The 12,236-nt window shown below is 50.4% G+C and overlaps 1 protein-coding gene across 1 annotated transcript in view; it reads left to right on the top strand.

Annotated features, from left to right (window-relative positions):
- Positions 1-11,554, top strand: part of CRB1 (crumbs cell polarity complex component 1) — a 141,405-nt gene extending 129,851 nt beyond the window's left edge. The window contains exon 11 of the mRNA XM_088845225.1: positions 11,168-11,554. Coding sequence (XP_088701351.1) covers positions 11,168-11,383 — 216 coding nt within the window. The 3' untranslated portion in view covers positions 11,384-11,554. The remainder of the gene's footprint in view (positions 1-11,167) is intronic.
- Positions 11,555-12,236: the final 682 nt, after the last annotated feature.

Below are 12,236 nucleotides of genomic sequence, written 5' to 3'. Positions count from 1 at the left end.
CCTGTTTAGACATAGCAATTCTCAAACGATTTCAAAGGGAGAAGTTATGCCCCAAAAGACTTCTCATTAAAGCACGCGATCCAGCTTTCATCTTCTGAGAGGCCAACTCTGAAACTGAAAGTCTGATCAGTTGATGTAAACCGACAGTAACAATAGAAATAGCTACTTCTGAGATTATTTAAGAGAAGGTACAGGACATCCATCCACGAAACACTGGAAGGTAGGGGTTTTATTTCTATGTTTGCTTTTTAAAATAAGAATAGAGTAAATGGCACAATAGATTATATAAACAAGGCCTTCAATGACAAGCTGTCAGAGTTAAAGTGATGTATTTCACACGGGTGACTTGACGCCACTCTTTATCACCTACACAAGGGGAAGCCAATTTGAGTCTGGTCAATAAAATACAGCCTCCAGGGCTGGGCCTGGGGCACAGCTGACCTCGTGTGGCAGAGCCCAGTGACTTGGCACTCACTTCTGCCGGGACCCCGCAGGCCCTGGCCCCGGTGCCATCTGGGTGAGGTCGGACATTTAAGCTCCATTTGATGAATAAAGGCGGATGTGGTATGTCAGAGGAGGCGTGGCAGTCCATCTTCGTGCTCCATTAATTTAATGCAGGTCTGAGGCATCAGTGGAGCTGGTTATTCCAAAGCTGGATTTACTGCCATCTCACAACTGTTGAAAATTAAACTACATGTGCTGCAAGTTAGGGGTTTCCAGGGTATCTCATTATAGAGGCTATTTTTTGTCGGGCGGGGGGAGGCTGGAATCTTTGCTGAATTACAGAGGGAGCGATTTGAATGTTGACTTGGACCAAATAGTTTTCTGATAAGTTGGCCATAAATCCTCAGCAAAATAAGCTTGGTGTTCTCAGCATATCTGTTAGCTTTTTGATCATTTTTATGGCTTTCCTTTTGCTGGTCAAATTATCCTTATATGCCCCTAAAGCCCCCCTGACATGGATTAAGCCGACACAAACCCATAGACCTTCATTACTCTAGCAACTGGTTTTGATTTGCGGGCAATAAATACGGTGACATAGACTAGATTACCTCTGCCAAAAAAGAAAGGACATGTGATAAGCCATCAGCATGTAGGGCTTCAGCACCCCCTCTTCCTGCCTAATGTGAGAATGAATCAGCAGCAGCTTTTCACGAACTGAAGAAAGTCGGTAAGAAGGACATAATCTGAGTGAGGAGAGGGCCAAGGTACAGCTTTCAGACGGCATCACTGACTCAGTGGACGTGAATCTGAGCACGTGACACGGTGGAGGACAGGGGAGCCTGGCGTGCCACAGTCCATGGGGCCGGAAAGAGTCAAACGTTACTTAGTGACTGAAAAACAACAACAGCTTTTAGGTCAAGAAGGACGGTGCCAGGAGATGGTGAGAATGCCCACCATGTGCCTGGCACTGTGTTAGGTTCCAGCAGGGGGTGGTTAAGGCCAATTCCGTGATGAAACTGGTGTGTGATGTGATCCGTGAATGTCTCAGTGTCTGGCAGGGGAGATAAAACCATTGATGGGAACAAGATTTACTGGGCAGTAAAATTATAGCAGAGAGAGAAATCAACAAGACCTGAAGTAGCAGAGGAACAAAAAGTGAAAGAAGCAAGATCTGCAAACTGGGGGTTTAGAGGAATTATTTTCACCATAACCATCATTTTTTAAATATTACTTTTCTGTGATTTTGGGGGGAAAATGAAAGTTAAAGAAAATCAGAAAAAAACACACAAATAATGCAGTGAATACATGCACACCCTTCACCCGATTACAGCGACTGTTTCAGTATTCTGCTCCCTTTCTTGCCTCTGGATATGTATGTTTTTGCTCCTTCTTTAGAGTGTAGGCTGCAGATGTTATAACATTTTGTTTGCATGCTAAGTCATTTCAGTCATGTCCAGCTCTTTGTGACTCTATGTTTGCCACTAAATATTTCAGCAAATGTCTCCAAAGAAATGGGACTTCCTTCTGCAACTGCATACTAATGTGAGTGCTCTGTCGTTCAGTCATGTCTGACTCTTTGTGACCCCATGGGCTGTAGCCCACCAGGCTCCTCAGTTCATGGAACTTTTTAGGCAAGAATACTGACTGGAGTGGGTTGCCATTTCTTCCTTCAGGGTATCTTCCTGACACAGGGATTGAACCCGAATCTGTTGCGTCTCCTGCATTGGCAAGTGGATTCTTTACCACTGCGCCATCTGAGAAGCCCATATACGAGTAAGCGGTCAAGAAATTGACCATCTCATATACTACCCATGTTCAGATTTCTCTAACTGGCCCCAGTTGTCCTTTAGATTTATTTATTTTGATCCAGGATACCGTCCATTGCATTTAGTTGTTAGTTGTCATTTTAGTATCGATTAATCTCAAAAGTCTCAGGCCCTTTTAACTCCTTTGCTAGATATTCTCTTGCTTTTGAAATGCTGTGTAAAATCTACTGGCATACTTATCAGTCACCCTCTAAAAATCTATAGACCATAGCAAAACGAAGGGGTAGAAAGAAATTTAAGTCCTTCTGGGTCCTACAAAACCCTGGTCAGTAGAGGACTCCTGGCATGTGAGGCTGATGCGATTCTGATAAGAGGTGTCGGTCAGACGTGCTGGGAAAGAGCCCACAGAGAATACACAGAAATTGCTCTGGCGATTCTGGCTTCCGCTTCGCTGAGCGGGGGGAGAGAAGCTTCCAGGAGCAGCATCGGGTTGGGTTCCAGGCCCAGCCGGGCGACATCTTCCTGCCACGTGCCGGCTGCTTCTCTCACGCGCGGCTCTGCAGAAGCAAGACGCGCGCCCCCGCCAGCCTCCCAGGCGAGCAGGAGAGGCTGCCGCCCGCGCCCCTCGAAGGATCTCTTTCCTTCTGCTTTCAGCGCCTTTCCTTACCTCGTTCTCCTCGCAGCTCCCTTGAGGAAAACTGGGAGACGGCAGGAAGCCCCCGCCTCCCCCTCTCCCTTTCCCGGCTGCGGGCCTCTACCGGAGCCCCTCACGGGAGCCGCGGGGGTCCGTGTCGCCCCCGCCCAGCACCGTCACCCCACCGGCAGCTCGGCAAGACGGCGCCCGCGCCTGTGGGTTCCGTGTGCCCGGGCCCCAGTGAGCCGCCTGCACCGCGAACGGTTCGGAACCCGCCCGTGCCTGAGCGAGCGCGCGAGGCCCCCGCCGGCAGAGCCCCGGCTGCAGGGACGCCTTCCCACCGCCGGGAAGGACGGAACACCACGCGCGGCTGAATCGGGAACGGCCGATCAGCCACTCTGTGCAAAGCACGCCTTTGCATGTTGGAAAGTTCCAGAGGAAACAGATTCCCATCCTTGCAGCTCTGAGGGGAGGGGTGGAGGGGCCCGTGATCAGGGCAGCACGTTCAAGTGCACGGGGCAGGTCACGCAGGGCAGGCGGGGTCGCAGGGCTTCTCAACGCTGCTGAAGCCCCGGGCTGTGCTGAGAGAGTCACAGACCCCAGGAGGGGGGCCCCGAAGGGTCCCCAGGGGCAATGCAGAGGGCAGCCAAGCCCAAGGGTGCTCTGAACAGAGGAGGGGTCTGCAGAAGGGGTCGGGGAGGAGGTTCCTATTCAAAAAAGGGCTGATCAAGAATGCCACTTTGCCGGAGAGCGAGGTGCTAGCGAGGCCGCAGCTGATGATGACCTTGACCAGGAGATGGAAGCAAATTTAAAAAAAAGAGGTTTATAAAAAGCATTTATTTATTTTTGGCTGCACTGGGTCTTCGCTTTGCACGTGGCGTCCTCTAGTCGCGAGGAGTGGCGGCTCCTCTCCCTCGCCGCGAGGGCGCCTCACTGCGGTGGCTGCTCTTGCCGTGGAGCGCGGGCCCCAGAGCACAGGCTCAGTAGTGGTGGTGCCTGGGCTTAGTAGCTCTGCCTGATGGCACTCCCGTCTGGGCTCCAGGGACAGGAGAAGCTGGAAGCAGACGAGTTGTTTGTGGTTGATTCTGCAGAAAGGAAGAGTCAGCAAGTGTCTTCACGGCCCCTTCGCCCCTTGACCACCTGGTTCCCGATCTGCCCCCTTGGGTCTGCCCGCAGCCCCTCCGAGGTGCACCCACCCTTCAGCAGAGTCAGAGTGCGGCCACCTCGTCCTCCGCGGGACGCAGGCTGAGGATGTCCTCCTGCTGGAATGCCAGGAGGGAAGCTCTGTGTGCTGGGCAAGCCCTTCTGCCCAGTGGCGCTCACCATGGGGTCCCTGGGGGGACAGAGGCCAGTCCAGGTGCGGGGGACGCAGACGATGGGGCTGCCTCTTGATGGAGCTCCTGACCTGTGTAGGTGTCATGGGGCACGACATGCCGGGGAGAGATGAAGCTGGCAGCAGTCAGCGAGGGCGACCAGCGAAGGCGACAGGAAGCAACGATCCCCACCTACCAGCTAGACGTTTCCTTACCTACAGCATCTGGTGACCCCTTTCTCCGACCCGAGAAAGGGCCACGATTATCTGCACGCAGCAAACTTGTGGCAACATCATGAAAACAGAGTTGGGGCCACTGGGATTTGGTTCTTATATGAGGCAGAGAGAGACAGAAGTTTTACTCACAAGGACTTGCGCTCCAAGGAAAACAATTATATCACTGAAACCACCTGCTCAAGGAGAGAGAAATGTGAAAGCAAGGTCTGCAGACTCCTAGCTGCATCGATGCTTCTGCTGAAACCAGAATGAGACTGGGACGTCCGGAGGATTCCAGACCCAGCCCTGGATGGACGGGGCGGGGCGGCTCCCCACCGAACTCTAGGTGCCGCTGGGCTCACTCGGAGGATGTGTTCAAGGACCGTGTTCTGAAGGCAGGAATAACTGTGTCCCTTTCCGACCACTGTCACAGCACCCCTCAGATCTCAGCATAAGGATGTGCTGTGCTGTGCTTAGACGCTCAGTCATGTCCAACTCTTTGTGACCCTGTGGACTGTAGCCCACCAGGCTCCTCTGTCCATGGGATTCTCCAGGCAAGGATACTGGAGTGGGTTGCCATGCCCTCCTCCAGGGGATCTTCCCAACCCAGGGACTGAACTTGCGTCTCTTCTGTCTCCTGCATTGGCAGGCATGTTCTTTACCACTAACGCCATCTGGGAAGCCCCCTGTCAGCCATGGACTCACACCAAACTTCCGCAGGAGCTATTCCACGGTCTTCAATAGGGCCTGATATGGAAGTCATGTCTGAAGTTCCCCAGGATAGCTCTCCCAGGGCGGCAGTGCCCTGAACCCTCTCCTGTAGCTCCGAGTGTCCATCCCAGGCTGTCGAGAGGCCGCCCCACCCCGTGGAGGTGTGAGGGACTGTCATTACTTGGTGAGAATTGGTTTGAAAGACTCTATCGATTCCTCTGAGAGCCTGTGTGTTTTCTGGGAGAAGCAGCAGATGAAGAGATGGGGCGCCAAGGAGAAGATGCTCTTGGGCTTCAGCTCAGGTGCCCCCGAGAGGCCCCAGATGCCGGTGGCTGCCTGGAGAGGGTTGCCCCGCCACGTGGCCACCACCCTCCCCAGTCCTGAGCCTTTTAAGAGGTAACAGGAGCCCTGCTGGGTGGTCCACGCCCTGGGCCTGGACACTGCCCAGGCCTCTCTTTCGGCCTCTCACTCCCCTGTTCCCCGCCCCCTTATAACTGTAAAGTGGACATGTATTTGTGGTTGAAAATTGGCCACTGCAGCAATATTCATTTTAAAAACGGAGTTCTGGCACATATTCAATATTACTATGGAAACGGCTGTTTCTAGCAATTCCCTGATAAGAGAGAGTTCAAGGACCCGGGTCTGTGTGGGAGGGTTTTACGATCCACCAAATAGAAAACCTACTTGTTACAATAGTAATTCACAAGGACTGCACTCTCTTCCTTTTTATTTTTTTAATTTGAACGGTGAGAATTAAAGAGATGTCCTTGTTTCACTTTAGATACATAGATGGAAGGTAAATATTACAACTGGCTTTGTAAAAAACATAGCATCCTTAAAGTGTTTTTCCCATTAATTAATAACGGTTATAATAGCACCTGATGTATCATTATGTACTTGTATAACGCTACACACACACACACACACACACACACACACACATTTCAGAAACTCACACAAGGAAGCTGGAATATAGCCCATAAGCAACTGTTTCCACGTATTTCCACACAACTGACACATAGACTGAATTCTAAGAAGGATTTGGGGAAGTCACTCTACCCTAGTGTTCTTCAGGAGCCAATTTCTAAGTCCCATCATTTCTACTTTTTTCAACCACAAACATACTTGAGAAAAAAATGCACCTAGGTGGGTAACCCCAACTTTAGTGCTAGAATTTCCTCACTTCAAGTCACAGCTCTAACATCTTCTCCACCTTTCACTTGGAAATAGGAGGTCAAGTCTCCTAAAATACCCCGTTTTTTTCCAGGCTCCACCCTCTGTGTTTATTGTTTTCCCATTTTCTGTATGGGCCCTAAATATCATGACAGGCAGATTCTGGGGCTGAGGACAGTAGTCTTGTTTCTTTTCCTTTCCAGAAAATCCAGTTTATCCTGTGTTTTCAGAGTCAGATGAACTGTCCAGCAGTCAGCGAGCCAGGGGGTGGTGGGTCCCACTGGCCAGACGGCTTGGGCCCCAGCCAGCTCCAAGACAGCGCCCACGGCGCACCCCCGCCCCCCGGCTCCTAGGCTGGGCACTGCATCCTGACATGGCAGCAGAGTGGGAGGCATCTGATGGCTGATCTGACACCCAGGCAGGACCTGGGAAATCAGCCGGGAAGGGTCACTCTGGGGAGTGATAGACAGGGGTGACTGCAGGACTGAGCTCCCTTCTGGGCCTGCCCTCGGAGAAGCTCTGCATGTTTTCTGTGCCGTGGAGCGAGTCTCAGACACACAACTGTCAGCCCCGCTTCACAGGTAGGCAGACAGCAGAGACGCGCGGAGGCCATAGTGGCAAAACTGGATTCAAACCCACTTCTGGTTGTTTAGCGAGCACATTCTGTTTCCAGCCTCCCCTCAGAAGAGTCACAGTTAGAATTCCTCTTCTGGAATTCCAGGGGAAAAGCTTCTGATGTTTCCACTGTGTTTCAGCCTAGCCCCAGGAGAGACAGTTCAAAGGAAGTTTTGGCCGGTTCTCTCAAAAGGCCCGCGTGCACCCTTCCTTGGGTCTCATTCAGCCATAACCAGTCGGGGTTTCAGAATGAATCCTCTATAGGGAAAAAAAAATTAAGCACTGATTTATTTTATTCTCGTCACCGTTTAATTTGATCACATATAAAATGTGCATTTCATATAAAGATGTACGTCTCATACATTTCATAAAGAGGATGTACATTTCATAAACAGGATATTAGCATAACAATACAGGTTGCAGCATAAGCCATGTAAAAAGTAATTTTACATGAAAGTTTTAGTTAGTTTGGAATCTGTCTTTTCTGAGAAAGGTTATTCAAAAGCACAGCGTTAGAAGTTCAACCCACTGAAACAGGCCTGGTCTGGCACTCCCGCTGTTTCCAGGATGGTCCACACTTGGTGGCCTTGTCCGTCCCCGTGTCCCAGCAGTTTCCATTATCAAAGGATCCATTCTGGGGCTGTGTATTTTAAGCCCAGCTGAAGAACAGCAGAGCTAATAAGGCCTTTCCACCATGGGAATCCAAAAGCAAAGGGCCTTCCAGAGGCAGTTTCAAACCCCAACGCCCTCAGCTCCCCTCCCGAGTTTAGTGAGTCTTATCTGATTTGGTTAGGCAGCCTTTCAGCCAGCGCTTTATCTGGAGCTCGGAATTGCAATCTTAGGTTTGTAGGTCGGCTCCCGGGCCACACCCCGAGGCATCAGGGGAGTTCCCGTTCGCCTTCAGAGTGAAGTAAAGTGAGGGAGGTGGCAACCACTCCTCCACTGGGCTCACGTCCCCGTGTGCTGAGCGCCCCCTCGGGGACCCTCTCTTTGGCTTTTCCATCCGTTGTGTCTCCTGACCCTGGTCCCTAGGTGTCAACGCTTGGATCCAGCGTCGCAGGTGATAAACCTGAGTCTGCAGTGGGGAAGGACGTGCTGATCACACTGGCGGGTGCAGGTCCCTGAGAGGACAGGCTGGGCCTTCCCGGCTCCACACACCACCGGCGGGCTGGGTCGGGGGCTGCTCCCGGCCCAGAGCTGGCCCTTGTGCTGTCCACGTTGCTGAGAGCACAGAGCCTCTAGGGAGAAGAGCCCTGGTTCCCCACAGGCCCTGAGACGAGCGGAGCGGACCAGTCCTCTGGTTCGTCCAGAACTGGGGTTCCACCGAGAGCTCCGCGCCTACACCCGCCATGCCCCCTCCCTCTGGCTGCAGGGCGGTGGGTGAGAGGGTCTGGGCGGCGTCGGCTTCCCAGTGCAGTCCTTCTCGGGCCAAATGGGACGAGGCTAGAAAAGTTGAGAAAACAGAGGCAAACCGAGGGATTTCTCCCTTCTCCATGTGGGTGTGGCCGCTCCAAACTCCCTCACCAGCAGAGCGGCCATTTACTCCCAGAGACCATGCTGCTTACTGGCTGCTACTGCTGCTGCTAAGTCGCTTCAGTCGTGTCCGACTCTGTGCGACCCCACAGACGGCAGCCCACCAGGTTCCTCCGTCCCTGGGATTCTCCAGGCAAGAGTGCTGGAGTGGGCTGCCATTGCTTACTGGCTAGATGTGGAGAATTCAGCAGCCAGGAACGAGAGTGCTGCGTGATCGAGAGGGCCCCAGAGAACGCTGGAGGCTCCATCTGCCCTTCCGAGTCCCAGATCTTGGGCTTCAAGGCCACGTCCTCATCTTTCCCGGTAGTCCGTGGCCATTGTCACTGATAAAGGATGTCACTGCCCCACCCGGTGGCCAGAGGACTGGCCCTCAAGCTGAGGTGAATAATTTTTCTCAAGAGCAACTGGTTTCAGTGAAACTCTACTTGCTTTTCTCCAGTAACTGGGAAAGCTGCTGAGATCCAGAATTCTAGACAATAATGCGGAGAGAAGGGAGCAGTTATTTCTTTCTCTCTAAAAGCACCGCACACCTGAACGTTGTCTGGGAAACCGACACTCACCTTCCCCAACCTGAACCAGAGTCTTCCTTTTTCTGTTCCTGTGTATCTTCTCCCAGTGAATGTGGGATTTCCTGGTGGCTCAGAGGGTAAAGAATTTGCCTGAAATGCATGAAACTTGGGTTCGATCCCTGTGTTGGGAAGATCCCCTGCAGAAGGGAATGGCCACCCATTCCAGTATTCTTTCCTGGAGAGAGTCTCACTCCGCTGGTAAACTTAGCCCCAAATTATCTCATCTCGACAATAAACTCCTATTTCCTCTATCTCCAGCCCCACCTTCACGCCCATCACCCTCCACCCTGCTACCAGAGCCAAGTTAATAAAACACAGATCTGATCATATTATGCTCCTACTCAAACACCTTCACAGGCTCTCATTGACCTCAGGACCAAGACTGAATTTTAGTGTGGCTTTCAGATTTCTGGTTAAGATTCATCTACTTTAGAGTCCCATCTCTCACCAACTTGTTAAATCCTTTACTGCTCAAATGTACACATTCATGGGCAATACCTTTGGTCACATCAGATTTCTTCCTGTTTCTCCAAACTCTAAGGACTTTTGTATACCCTTGCCCTTTTTATTTCAAATTGTTTCATCCAAGTAGAATTTCCTGCTTGAAATATTTGAATGCTCATTTATCCTTCAAAAGGTAATCACATGCATCCTTCCACTGTTCCTCTACCTACACCCCGTGGAGATCATTTAGGACGGTATCGTAACGTGTGTATGTGATACGATTATCTGTGTGTATGTGCACGTGTGTACATGTGTGTCCTCCATTTGCCACATCCATAGTCTTAGCTCCAGATATCAAATTTTGGCTTAGCTTTTATTTTTATTTACTAGCTCAGTTCAATGTTTATAGCAGACAGTCAATAAGTATTGAGGATTGGAGAAACTAATGAACCACATTTGAACAAGTGAATACAAGACAGTGTTATGAAGAGATACAGTATTATAGGAATATACTGACCATATAATGATTGTAACCAAAGCACAGTGAACAACAACAACAAAACATACACACACACGCCCAAAGGAAAGCAAAAGTGTTAGAAATCCCCTAGGACACTAAAGTGACAGATTACATCTATAATAGTAACTTGCTTAGGTGACAGGGGATGGGTCCCGGGGAAAGCTAAATGAGAAGGTAGTCTACTTCTGCTTTACTACCCTGACAGAAATATTTCTTTGCAAGCCTGTTAAAAATTCAAATAGCAACTGTGTCTTGTCTTTAATATTTCTGTGCAACCCAATCAGTTTCTTTTACCCACTGACAGAAAGTGCTTGGCAAACACATTGCAGTCAACATCAGAGAGACCCCTCTGTCCAAGGCCCGCCTTTGAGAGTCCAGTACCCAGCTCCTCCAAGAGGGGCTCTTCCTGCAGTTTCCTGTTTCTTGAGGTCTGGCTTCACATGGAGCACGAGTGTGTTCACAACCATTCAATTGTCACATCAAATCCAAGTCAAAGCGGTGAGGGTGGAAACCAGAGCCTTGCAGGCCATCCTTTGTCTTGGATCTTTCCCATGAGGCCCAACTGATTTAATTTGCTTCATTTCCCAAGAAAGGCTGTAAAACAACCATTCTTTCAGTGCAAAATCAGAACTTTTTGCACGGGAGTCAAAAGACTGTAAACAGTCGAATCCCCTATAGTTGCAAAACTATTTTACAAATATCCATGTGGGTTTGGGCTTCCCAGGTGGTGCAGTGGTAATCTGCCTGCAATGCAGGAGACCCAGGAGACACAGGTTTGACCCCTGAGTCGGGAAGATCTCCTGGAGGAGGAAATGGCAACCCACTCCAGTATCCTTGCCTGGGAAATCCCATGGACAGAGGAGTCCAACGGGCTGCAGCCCACGGGGTAGCAAAGAGTGGGACAAGACCGAGTGACCGAGCACGTGTGCGTGGCTCTGTGTGGCTTCATCCTTCGGCCTTGATGTCGGATGATGATCTCAGTCACTGAGACTAAGACACACGGCAAACTCCGTAGACACTGTGCCTCGCTTCCTGACTCCAGACCCTGAACACTAGAGACATGTCCCATTCTCATCATCTGCGAATAAGAACCCCTGAATGTCCCTCCGTATCTAGTCTTAGGCACAGGGAGGCCCCTGTGCTCTGCTTGACTTTCATTCCAGAGTAGTTGCTTGTCCTGGCTTCTCCTTTGCTCTGTAACTCACATCACGACTATCTCCATCCTCACAGTTGGCAGATGGCTTGCTGTCGGACGTCTTCACCGCCATTGGTTCAGTGACCTTAGCCTTGTTGCCGATCCTCTTTCTGGCAGTGGTGGCTTCTGTTCTCGCCTCCAACAAAAGGGCAACCCAGGGCTCCTACAGCCCGAGCCGTCAGGAAAAGGACGGCTCTCGCATGGAGATGTGGAGCGTGATGGATGCCCCTGCAGCAGAGAGGCTGATCTAGGACCACCCTGCCTCTGGAGGAAGAGACCCACACACCGTGAACGAGACACTTGCCCCTGAGTGTTCTTCTGATGTACCTGGAGACATCAATTCACGACCAGGACCATGCTGAAACCGAAGGAAGAACCCCCTTAACCACCGTTCATAGTGGCTCAAGTTGAAATCACCGTTTTGTTGTATTATATTAGCCAGTCACAGAATGATGTTTCTTGTGCAAATAGTTTCAGCCTCATAATTTAGCAAAAATGTCTGCCAAAGGACGTGTCTTCTGGGAAAAGCTGCAGTGCCTGGCGTCTGCGGTCTTTGGTCTGTGCAACCTGGGGCCGTGTTTTCAGTTTGCCATTCACTGGAAACTGCATCGTTTCACACAGAAACTACAGAAAAAGTAGGTGCCTTTCTCACTCTTCCTATAAGGTAGTGAAAGGTTTTAGTTTGTACCAATGGAGAGATGCACATGGTTTGTCCTTCAGTCATGGATTCGAGAAAGTCATGGGAGTAACCTGTGGTTAAAAAGCAATCCAACGTCCACAAATAAAAATTGAAATGTGGCTGTTCCTCTTTCTGAGTATTTTTTGCTTATGTGACATTACATGTAACAAAGGTAACCTCCAGGAGCATTTGAAGAACCTTTGAACTAACTCACCTCTAGCGTTACATTTCAAGTCCTTGCTCTTTATACAGTGCTGCTTAAGGTCAAAACACTTCCAGAGACAGAAAAGCAAGTTAAAAGGAACACTGGGATTCTCTGACCTAAAAGACCAAGCTCTTTCCTTTCAACTGCTTTTTGATAAATCAGTGTCAGACGTGACCTTGTCTGAAGGTAAGAACCTCCAAGTACAGTACACACACTTCAA

This window comes from Moschus berezovskii, chromosome 17, assembly GCF_049115385.1.
Source record: "Moschus berezovskii isolate FMDL1 chromosome 17, NW_MosBer_1.0, whole genome shotgun sequence".
NCBI lineage: Eukaryota > Metazoa > Chordata > Mammalia > Artiodactyla > Moschidae > Moschus > Moschus berezovskii.
This window is presented reverse-complemented; position numbering and strand designations above follow the sequence as displayed.